The sequence below is a fragment of the Oryctolagus cuniculus genome, chromosome 4, assembly GCF_051225735.1.
Source record: "Oryctolagus cuniculus isolate XC-2025 breed Fujian yellow rabbit chromosome 4, ASM5122573v1, whole genome shotgun sequence".
NCBI classification, from domain to species: domain Eukaryota; kingdom Metazoa; phylum Chordata; class Mammalia; order Lagomorpha; family Leporidae; genus Oryctolagus; species Oryctolagus cuniculus.
This window is the reverse complement of record NC_142870.1, coordinates 82,755,822-82,768,035: the sequence shown is the minus strand read 5'-3', so window position 1 is coordinate 82,768,035 and position 12,214 is coordinate 82,755,822. Positions and strand designations below refer to the sequence as shown.

General features: G+C 40.0%; 1 protein-coding gene across 1 annotated transcript in view; it reads left to right on the top strand.

Annotated features, from left to right (window-relative positions):
• The window catches only part of UBXN7 (UBX domain protein 7), a 64,796-nt gene extending 59,110 nt beyond the window's left edge, over positions 1–5,686 (top strand). The window contains exons 10-11 of the mRNA XM_002716533.6: positions 131–210; positions 3,741–5,686. Coding sequence (XP_002716579.4) covers positions 131–210; positions 3,741–3,902 — 242 coding nt within the window. The 3' untranslated portion in view covers positions 3,903–5,686. The remainder of the gene's footprint in view (positions 1–130; positions 211–3,740) is intronic.
• Positions 5,687–12,214: the final 6,528 nt, after the last annotated feature.

The window sequence follows — 12,214 nt, the reverse complement described above, 5'->3', positions numbered from 1 at the left end:
GTTACATCATAGACTTACTCATTTAAAAACTTGAATATTACTGAATGGCTTTGTTTATGTATTTATTTAAATTAATCTTCTGTCTTAAGCATCTGTGTCCCTTTTTTTTTTTTTTAAATCTTTTCATTAGGACCAAAAGCACAGCTGATGTTGCGATATCCAGATGGGAAAAGGGAACAGATCACTCTTCCAGAGCAAGCTAAACTGTTAGTAAGTATCTCTAATTGGATGCATTTGCTTGAAGGAGAGAAAACTAATCAGACAGAGCTAGTTCCATGAATATTGCTGAATGAGCCTTTGAAGTAAATGTTGGGTATTCATCTGATCTCTAACTGGAAACTCGTATCTGTGGCAAATCTTTTTCTTTCTTTCTTTCTTTCTTTTTTTTTTTTTTTTAACATTTGTATTTATTTGAGAGGTAGAGTTAGAGACAGTGAGAGGGAGAGACAGAAAGAAAGATCTTCCGTCTGCTGGTTCACTCCCCAAATGGCCACAATGGCTGGAGTTGCACTGATCTGAAGCCAGGAACCAGGAGCTTTTTCCAGGTCTCCCACGCGGATGCAGGGGCCCAAGGACTCAGGCCATCCTCCATTGCCTTCCCAGGCCATAGCAGAGAGCTGGATTGGAAGTGGAGCAGCCGGGACTAGAACCGGTGCCCATGTGGGATGCCAGCTCCTCAGGCCAGGGCTTTAACCTGCTGCACCACATCACCGGCCCCTATTTATTTGTTTGAAAGTCATAGTTAGAGAGAGGGATAGACAGAGATCTTCCATATACTGGTTCATTCCCCAAATGGTCGCAACAGCTGGCTGGGGTTGTGTCAGGCAGAAGCTAGGAGCAGGGAGGTTCATCTGGGTCTCCTAAATGGGTGGCAGGGGCCCAATCACTTGGGCTGTCTTGCTGTGCTTTCTCAGACACATTAGCAGGGAGCTGGATCAGAATTGGAGCAGCCAGGACTCAACTGGTGCCCACATGGGATGCTGGCATTGCAGGCCGTGGCCTAACCTGTACCTCAACACCAGCACCAGTTCCTAAGATTTAAATTGTGTATCATTCTGAAGCAGTGTGATGACATGTTTCACCATCCCATTCTATTCTTTCCAAGACATGAATCATGCCTTTGTCCAGTGTGTATCCTTACTGTATACACACAACCCTGTTAGTCACCAATCACCTCTTGCAGTGCCTCAGTACTTGTGGTCAAGTAACCCTTATTTTACTTAATGGTCCCAAAGCTTAAGAGTAATAGTACAGCAGCCAGTGCTGTGGCGCAGAAGGTTAACGCCCTGGCCTGAAGCGCTGGCATCCCATATGGGCGCTGGTTCAAATCCTGGCTGCTCCTCTTCCGATCCAGCTCTTTGCTATGGCCTGGGAAGGCAGTAGAAGATGGCCCAGGTTCTTGGGCCCCTGCACCTGCGTGGGAGACCCAGAAGAGGCTCCGGGCTTCGGATCAGTGTGGCTCCAGCCATTGTGGTCATTTGGGGAGTGAAACATTGGATGCAGGACCTCTCTCTCTCTCCCTCTCCCTCTCCCTCTCCCTCTCCCTCTCCCTCTCCCTCTCCCTCTCCCTCTCCCTCTCCCTCTCCTCTCTCTGTGTAACTCTGACTTGCAAATAAATAAAAATAAAAGAGTAATAGTACAGTATATTGTTACAATTGCTCTGTTTTATTGTTAATTGTTGTATGCACTTAGTGTTCCTAGTTTATAAATTAAACTTTAGGATCCTAGAGAGTGTGGTTCTGTCCATGATTTTAGTCATCTAGTAGGTTCTTGAAACATATCTCCCATGGAGAAGGGGGCCCCCACTATACAGACTTTTTTTTCTTTAGAGAGGTTTGTGAAGCTAGAGGGAACAGTGGTCAGTAGTCAGAGGGGAAAGGTGATTGGAGAGTCTGAGCCTGTTTAAGTTTCATGGGGAGCATTTGTGGAGAGGGAAACAGTGAAGAAATTGTGAGGAGATACTCTGTAATAGGTTTCTAAGAGGGCAAGAAGGGATTCACTGCATGGGTGGCAAGATTGGTCATAGGTAGAATGAAGGATGTATTATCCCATCAAGGTGGCATGTACCAATGCCATCTCACTAGTCCAAGTGATCGATTTCAGTTCACAATTGATCACACTGATAGGTCTAAGAGTCAAAGGGATCACACAAACAAGTCTAGTGTCTGCTAATACTAGCTGATAGAATCAAAAAGGGAGAGAACAATCCATCATGGGAAGCGGGATACACAGTAGACTCATAGAATGGCAGATGTCCTAAATAGCACTCTGGCCTCAGAATCAGCCCTTAAGGCATTCGGATATGGCTGAAGAGCCCATGAGAGTATTTTAGGCATGGAAAGCCAAGACACCCTGGGGGTGGAGGGGAAAGAAGACCTAAATGGAAGATCTCTGCGAGTGAGATCCCAGTGGAAAGAATGGGGCCATCAAAGGAGGAGGTACCTTTCTCTGAAGGGAGGAGAGAACTTCCACTTTGACTATGACCCTGTCGGAATAAGATCGAAGTCGGCGAACTCAAAAGACTTCCATAGCCTTGGCAACTCATGACTAGAGCCTAGGGAGATTACTGACGCCATAAACAAGAGTGTCAAATTGTTAAGTCAACAACAGGAGTCACTGTGTACTTACTCCTCATGTGGGATCTGTCCTTAGTGTGTTGTCCAATGTGAAGTAATGCTATAACTAGTACTGAAACAGTATTTTACACTTTGTGTTTCTGTGTGGGTGCAAACTGATGAAATCTTTACTTAATATATACTAAATTGATCTTCTGTATATAAAGATAATTGAAAATGAATCTTGATGTGAATGGAAGGGGAGAGGGAGCGGGAGATGGGAGGGGTGTGAGTGGGAGGGAAATTATGAGGGGGGAAGCCATTGTAATCCATTAACTGTACTTTGAAAATTTATATTTACTAAATTAAAAAAAAAAAAGAATGAAGGATGTATTTTCCCTGATAACAGGAAGGAAGGAAAACAGATAAGATATTTTAAAATAAGGACATCAATTTTATATATAGCAATTGACTTGTTATAGGGGAGATAATTCTGTATATTTCAGTATTACTTAATGGTCCTAAGTTACTGGATACAGATTTATTATCTCTCCATCCAGATGTTTGTATTGATATTTCCATCAATACAAGGGTAAGCTCTGGTTTTCAGAAAGAGTAACTTAAACTTAATATTTCATTTAACATTAAAGAAGAATGTTACTTCATTTGGTGAAAAAACAATTAAAAGTGTGAGTTCATCTTGGTGCACAATTTTAAAACCCATGCAGGGGCCAGCACTGTGGCATAGCAGGTAAAGCTGCTGCCTGCAGTGCCAGCATCCCATATGGGTGCTGGTTCTAGTCCCGGCTGCTCCTCTTCCGAAGAGGAAGAGCCAGAAGAAGCTCCTGGCTTCTGGCTTCAGTTTGGCACAGCTCTGGCCACTGTGGCCATTTGGGGAGTGAACCAGCAAATGGAAGACCCCTCTTTTTCTCTCTCTGCCTCTGCCTCTCTGAGCTCTGCCTTTCAAATAAATAAATAAATAAATATTTTTGGGGAAAAAATGCATAGTTTTCTAATACCACATTTCCTATTTATTACTAAAATTTTTTTGCACCAAAATAAACTCATACTTTAAAATTCAGTTTTCCATGAACTTCTTGGAGTAGCTTCATGTGTTTAATTTGCTACTGTTACTGTGCTCTTTATTTCCATCTAACAGCTTTGTCTTCCTCTTGTTTCTTGTAGGCTTTGGTGAAACACGTCCAGTCTAAAGGGTATCCAAATGAACGTTTTGAACTTCTTACCAACTTTCCTCGAAGGAAACTGTCTCACCTGGACTATGACATTACATTACAAGAGGCAGGCCTTTGTCCTCAAGAGACTGTCTTTGTGCAGGAAAGAAATTAACACCATGGCCTGACCTCTCTCAGCTTACCCCTTTTTCCCTTTGTCCTGTGAGATACCGTGTCACTAAGTATGCATTTTGGCTCATAGGACCAGAGAGCCAAAGCTGGGCAAGCAAGTCACCTACCTTCTCTTTTTTTTCTTGTTCTTTTCTATAATTAGTCTCTTCTCCCACTCCCCCGTCCCCTTCTTTTTCTTGTTCCTTTTTTCTTTTTCACTCTTTGCTTCTAACCTAATCTGGTGACCAAAAGGAAGTATAAGACCTCTCCTAGTACTGGCAGCAGGATATGTGTGTTCCAATAAGTGGTCTCCTGCACAGCAGTTTTTCCGGGATCAAATGATAATGTCACTCCTCAGACCCTCTTTGGCAAAGGAATGGCTAGATTCAGCATAAGAACAACTCCCCTTTTTTCATTTTTAGTAGACAAGAAATTCTCCAGCACATACTTTATTTGTTCTTCATGTAGGAGATATCGCTTAACAAATATCCAGGTTTTTGTGTACAAGATTTAAGATTATTGCTCATCATATTTAATTTTTTTCAAAGGATTCCTATCTTCCGGCTACAAGAATTATTTCCATGATATGTGTTATTGGCAGAATGAGTGCTAAATGTAGGGTGTGTAGCACGAGTGACTTTTAATGTCCCAGCCTGAGATGACCTTCTTCATTATAACTCTGTTAGCTGAATCAATCCTGCTGGTCCTAGGGTGGAACCTTAGTGAGCATACTGTGGTGACTGTGGTAGGAAAATGCTTGCTGTTTTTGCCAGTACAGCAGGGTAGTTCTTTTGGCCCCTCCGTTGTCTGAGTCCACAGTGATCTGTGGGAAGGTGGTTCAGTAATCATGCAGTGCGGTGGCTTGTATTTGTAACCACTCTGGTTATTGATTGTCCTATGTGCTTAAGGCATACTTGTGTCTGTCCCAGGGGAAGAAGAAAAAGCATGCAGCTGAGAGTTGCTAACCATGTTCCTTTGGTTAGAAGTAATGGTTCATTTTTTTGCCCCTCATTGGAATAGTCTCTGAAAGGTTCTGGTTGACTGATTATGGTTAATTCCTCATGCTATTTCCTCTCAAAAGGTATCAGAAACAGAAAGCCTCTCTAAGGGGAAGACCTTTAAACTCAACTCATAAAATATTTAGTAAGGGGGTGGTGGAGAGTATCAGTCATCTTTCAGATGTTGTGGGTGTCTTTCTGCCAACAAAAGCCACGTTCAAATTATAATTGATGGATACTTTCACAGTATTCACCAGAGGCCATCTTGAGTCCACACAGTACCATCATCAGTTTCGCTGTGTGCTCAGTTCGTAATTTGAGCTTTAAATAGAGTCCTCTGAAGGAAGAGCAGTGATTCCGGTGACAAAACCAGAACTTTAATTTGTTAAAAAACTGTAAGCTAGAATTGGAAATGTTTTGTCAGTTGGAGGTTGAGATTGGTTCTTTTACCTGAGGAGCATGAATTGCTGTTGCTTGGAGACCTTTAAGCTCCCATCTGCTTTAATTAAGATCACTCTCTGGCAAGTAGGGAATTAAAAAAAAAAAAAAGCTGTTCATTGTAGTGTACAATTATAGGATGTGGTTCTAATGGTTGCATTTTGAGGAACCCTCTCTGAAGAATGAGTTGTACATCTCCTCAGAAAATCATGGAAAATTCTGTTTTATTCTTCAGTGAGTCCTTTTGAATTAATGTTCTTACATTTTTTCTAAGTCTGTGTAAGTGCTTATGTATAAGTATATAATTGTATAAATATTTATAAATATATTTATATAATTACAATTTCATTTATATGTTGAGTCAAAGTTCTCTCTTTAGATTGATGACTGAATAATACCCTTTTGATTTTTTTTTTCATAAGCTCCGAAGGCTTATCTAGCAGCTTCTGATTGGTTGAGGAAACATGGTTGTCATGTTACTTCCTCAGTGTGTGTCTGAATTTAGATTACATCCTTGTTATCTGAAGAATAGAACTATGTATGATGAAAGGTGCACTGGAGGGTAAAAAACCTGCTGGTAATCGACAAGGTCAGCCATCCAAGTCAGGGAGGCACAGGGTAGGAGTGAGGGTGTGGTCAGCGTTGTGCTCTTGAGGGCACCCATCTCCACTGCAGCAAGTTGCTGCCAAAGCCCAAGCTGGTGAAAAATGTGAAGTCAAGAATTGTCCCTATAGGACTGTTTGATTCTCTCTGACCTACTACTGCTCTTTATAGAACATGCCCAGAGAACCGGAGACAACATGCTCGTTGACACAAGGAGGCAGTTCTTTTCAACTCGTTTCCAGCAGTGGTATATCCATTTAGGAGAAGCCAAAGTAACTTTTTCAGCTTGGGTTATTGTGAGATGACCAAGCCTATATAAAATGATTTAAAGAAGGAACAGTGTGTGACACATTCATCCAGCTTACATACCACTGAGGTATTTAGAATACAAGATGTAGAGGGTTTGATTTTATTTTGACGTAGGAGTGTAATTATCTTGGGTTGGTGAACCCCTCAGGCAGAGGCTATTGATTGTACTTGGGGAAGAGTAATAAGGAACATGGCCTTGCTCAAGACCTTCATCCACTCAAGGAGCAAACTCCTTCCAGTTTGCCTTACTCCTGGTAGTTCCTTTGCTCTTCGATGGGGAGGTGTTTCTGAATAGATTTGGGGTCAGTAAGGCTGGGTAAATTCATTCCTTGTAGGTGTTGGAAACAGCTTGAAAAAGGTTTAAAATGTAGGGAGGCAATGAGCAAGATAGACTTGGAGAGTGACAGGAGAAAATACAGGGAGGGGGAAGGAAAACTAATGAGCAAAAAGAGGAATACTTTTTAAAAATTTGATTTAGGGAGGAATTGGAGAAAGAACCGTGCCAAATGAAGAATGGGGAAGTCGTTCTGAGTAACTCGTATGTGCTAGGTCCTTTCTACGTGCTTTCTCCTTTAATCTTCCTAGGACTCCTGCAAGTAGTTTATTTCCCCATATTATAGCTAAGGGGAAACAATGTGAAGTTGAGAGGACTTGTTTCGGATGTCATAGCTAGGAAGTGGCAGGTCACAGTTGGAATCCAGATTCCATGCTCTTCACTCCCTTGCTGTGTTCCCCCACAGCAGGAGGGTCAATTTACCCAAAAGATTCTCATCCCATTGTTTGGATTTGTAAATTATCTTTGCTTTTATTTTTTAAAGTTAGGAGCAGTAGTTGAGATAAACCTGTGGGATTTGCAGTATGCCTGTAAATTCTTATTTATGCCATTATTTAGAGAAGCAGATTATTTGCTTTTAAAAATGATGCACTGATGAAAATGTGAAAGGAAAATAACTGTGTGACATTATTTGTTAAGAATAAGGGAAAACAATAAAAAATTTACCTTTTTAAACCATTTTTCAGAAAAGATAAAATTATCATTCCTGTGTTCCATGAAATTCTGTTTCCTTGACTCTGTAAGTCAACAACTATCGATTGACTTCATAGTCAAAGTTGAAAATTTTTGAAATTTAAGATCTGATTCCAGCCAGTTAGGGAGACGCAACACTTGTGATAATTGGAGAACATGTAAATGTTCTTTCTGGGTTTGAACTGTAATTACAAAATAAATTTTGAAAGGGAAAGTGTAGTTAGGGAAGTCTCATGAAGAAATAAGGCTGAAAAGTGGCAAACACTGTAACTCAAACTTTATGATTTACCTGTATTCTTTAACTTCACCTTTCAGAACTACTACATTTAGGGCACAAAATTCATCAATAGAGCATAACCAGGACCCAAGTAGGAAAAGATTTTTGGCCCCACCCCACATTAAAGATTGCTAACTAGCAATCTTTGGACACTCAGTAAAAATACCAGAAGGAGGCATAGAAATTGAAAAAAGAAGGAGAAGCTTAATTTCTCTATCCGGTTACATGCTGAGGGTATAGCATATTATATGTGCTATGCAGAAAGGCCACTCTGTAGATTTAAGTGTGGTTAGGTAACAGTTCTGTTACTAATTAATTTTCATCTTAGCAAGTCTTGTTCTTCTGAGTGTTGAATTCTTTGTGTGAAAAGCAAGAGAATTGGGTCAGATTAGTTCCTGGTCTTTTCAAGTAAAAGGGCTTGTAATTTTAAAATGTGAGGATGTATATTTAATATAGCCAATTGCGTGGATAGAGAAAATGTAAATGTGCACATGGAGGTGCAAAGTCCTTGCAGAAACTAGGAACTCATAGATTATAGAGCACTGAATTAAGTTGTCTCTGAAGTCGTTTGCCACTCCAAGACTTGATGCTTCTGGTTTTTCCCCTTATTATGTATTATTCCTAGAATAATTAAAGGAGAACTTGCTAATCAGTTTATTTTTCTTTCTTCCTTTCTTTTCTTTTTTTCTGTGTTCAGATATCATTTTCCCTTCCTCCCTCCCTCCCTCCCTCCCTCTCCCTCCCTCTCTCTCTCTCTCTCTCTCTCTCTTTCTTTCTTTCTTTCTTTCTTTTCTTCTTTCTTTCTCTTACTCTTTTTTTTAACTTCTTCCCAGCTGCTCAGCTCTTTTCTTTTTTTTTTTTTTTTTAAGATTTTTTTTTTTTATTTATTTGAAAGACAGAGTTACAGAGAGAGGTAGAGACAGAGAGGTCTTCTGTCTGCTGGTTCACTCCCCAGATGGCCGCAACAGCTGAAGCTGTGCCGATCTGAAGCCAGGAGCTTCTTCCGGGTCTTCCACGCAGATGCAGGGGCCCGAGGACTTGGGCCATCTTCCACTGCTTTCTCAGGCCATAGCAGAGAGCTGGATCAGAAGTGGAGCAGCCGGGTCTCGAACCGGCGGCCATATGGGATGCCAGCACTTCAGGCCAGGACTTTAACCTGCTGTGCCACAGCGCTGGCCCCATCTCTCTCTCTTTTTCTTTCCCTTCCTTCCTTCCTGCCTTCCTTTCTTTTTCTTTCTGTTTCTTCTTCTCTCTTTCTTTTTGTGTCCAGGTATCGTTTGCCCAAGACCTTGATCTAACCTCACTGGGATGACTGAAATCTCCAAAAAGGAGAGTTGTCATAGTGACAGATTTAGTAATGATCTTCTAAACAGTTCATTAATTTTTAAAACTGCCTAGTCTGTGTTGAGTATGACTAAAATGTAATTAATGAGAACTAAATATGTCACATACTGGAGTTAAATTTTATTTTACTTGTTTAAAGTACTTTACTGGCTGAGCAATTTATGTATACTTTAGAATTCACTCTTGGATTTGGTAGAAACAACTTTTCAGCATCCCATTGGGCTGACTTTTAAAAATATTTCTTATCCATGGAGTGTACTTTGACTGTGTCATTCCCCCACTTCCACTCTACTTTTGACTTTCATTTAACTGTGTAATAGTAAATGATGGGTGCAGGTTGATGAATAAGAATGTCTTGTAAAAAACTAAAAAGTAATGAGAATGGGAAAAACCAACCCTTCTGATGAACATGGCAATTTTCCAGTTACATGAGCCTTGATGAATAGGCTGAAGACAGCTGTTTACTGTGAATATTTGGCTTGCGTGGGCTGAGCATTTCAGTCATTGTGTTGAACTTAGTATTACACAGGGGGCAATGATATTCTTTAAAATGGAAAATGACAGAGAATACTACGCCAGGATATTGATTTCTTCTGTTACATATAGAGTTGGCATCCCAATGATGATTATTTGGTTTTTGACTCACCTATATGTCAGTCCTATAATAGAGAACTTAGAATCAAGAGAAGTTTTGTTTTTCAGGAGAGAATATGATGGTATTGGTAGTTTCCTATGAAATGAACTTCTGTGATTAGATCAGATGAGATCTTTTATTATAGGATCTTTTAATTCTACTTTCTCTTTGACTTCTCCATTCTCTATTCTTGAGTTTTAATATTCATTCTCTGAACATGAGTCATGATTTTTAATGTAATTGTTTAAGAAATTCCATTGCTAAGTCTTAATATATAACCTTTCTCACTTCTTGTTGAATTGGTATATAAGAGAGGAATTTGAGGCAAACACGTCCTTTTTGTAGTTCATTTTCTCTCTACTTATGGAGGATTCTTACTCCAAGATGGTTATTCCAGTAATTATCTCTGTGACACCCCTCTCCCCTTTTGTGGCCTGCAGATTGTGTTGCTTAGAATCATAGCCATCCTCAAAAACATGATGATTTTTGGTATACACCTTTCTTTCCTTTGATCTCAAAGTAAAGTTAGATAACCCAGTATGAACTAGTTTGAGTAAACAAAATTTAACATTAAGAAAATGAAATTTAGCATTTATATAATGAGGTATTTTAAAAAGATAATCAGATTTACTGGTAGGATTAGAGATGGAAATGGTAGTATTTTGCCTGAAAACAATCACATAATTGTAAATATGGGAAGTTAACCTTGTTATACTTGACCTGGTGGCAACAAATACTTCAAATATTTGTTGTCTGTTTAATGGTATCTGCTCTATAGAGATCAGAATGCCCAAAGACTTTATATGCCTTAAAAGGTCACTAAGGTTTCCAAATGAGAAAAATTGTCGAGCTAAGCTGGGTTGAGCATAAGTAATATTTTATCTCCATTTAAAAAAAGTTAAATCTAACTGGGCTACCAGGAATTACTATTTATTAGACATGGAAAAGAAAATGGGCAACATTTCAAATCATGAGATAACTTCGGACCTGGACTTGAATTCTCCCTTCCTTAAAATCTTTTTTATTGGCTTTTTCATCATCTCAGTATGAAAACCTTCACTGATCAAGGCGAGGTTCTTGATCTGGAACCGTTCCATGCTGCTTTTTCCTCTCTCACAGTGTCTGGCTTTACAGCGTGTGTCACCAGGATCCATGTCACTGGAACGCTGATACTCAGTCACATACCTTGCTGTTTTCAGGAAAATGGTTTTATAATAGTATGCTTTTCTGAAGCATCTGTGTTCTTAATATGGGAAAATACCAGTAAATTAATGGATTCAAAATATAAATAGGTTTTTGACACTAATCATATGCTCATAATAACTGTTTAATAACTTATTGCCCTGTAAGTTAAGTCTCCCATTGCCACCAGAAAAATCCTGTTTTACTTGCTAATTAGAGTGAAAGCAGTATGTGACCTCCACTGTTTAGTTAGTGAGTAGCAAGCTTCTAGTAGGGGCTGTTTATCTTACCTCTCTGGGGATATGGGCCTGGTTACTTTCCTCAGTTTGTCCCACATTTTGGAAAGGCTATATAAGACACTTGCTGGGAAGTAGAGACTAAAGCTGTGAGATAATCCTCTAGTCTTGGATAGAAATGAGTCCCACTGGATGCTAACATGATGCTTAGACTTTGAGGGGCTTCCATCCAAGCATCGACATGGTTCTGTAGGACACAATTGTCTTCACTCTAAGAATCTTTTTTTTTTCTCCCCCGGAACAGTTTTCCTTTTGATTATTAACAACTTCTAAGCATCTGATGTCTTCCCCCACTCCCGTAAGGAAATCCTCCTCTTTCATGTGGTGTCGATTGTGTCATGGGAACTTTCAGGAGTGTTTGTGGGCTCTGTGCATGCTCTGTATGAGTTCAGTTTGAACGTTGTGTTTTGAATCATCTGGGATGTACCAGCTCTGGCATGTCTTCACTGATTGTGTTTTTTAAGCATTTTTCATGTCGTTTTCTAAAAACCTCACTTCCCATCTTGTTCAGAGAGATTAATCAAGGAATGAAATTTGTTTGGGGCTAGGGCTGAGGGTGGGTCGGGGACTTGAGTGAAGTCAACTTGGGGTATATGCTTTAAAGTTTTTCTCAAGCAGTTCCAAACAGTATTTGGAGATTCCCTGGGAGGTTTGTGTACTCACCTTGACAAAGTGGTAGTCTTTCTGAGATTTGTATTCTTACTGCAGGACAAGCTCTAAATGTCATCTGTAGTGGAACTTTGTTACTCAATGCAAGAAGATAGTGGACAGAGACAGCGCTCCTATTGCAGTGTTTCTGGCAAGTCCTCCCTGAAATGCACACAGAGTTCTCAGTTTCCTGGGCCTTGAATCCCATGGTGCTAGGAGATAATCACTTGTTTCTGCAGCTCTTCCCCACTGTGGGAAGAAGGGGTAACTGGACCATCCACGAAATTTTTTGATCAAGACACACTAGAGACCCTCCTGTATATCCAGTAAATGATAATAAAGGTGCTAGGGAAAGCCTTAAATCTGAAGAGATGTGGAGGTGGTAGAAAACCTCTACTTGTAGGAGAAAGACATGCCTTTAGGTAAAGCAGAGCTGGAACTGCTGGCTAATACTCAATGGAACTTCCACTTGCTCTAAAACCAGGGAAATCTTAGATAATTGGGTGTGATAAATCTATAGCTACACATAGTCTATAGGTAAATGCTTTTTAATTGAGGAT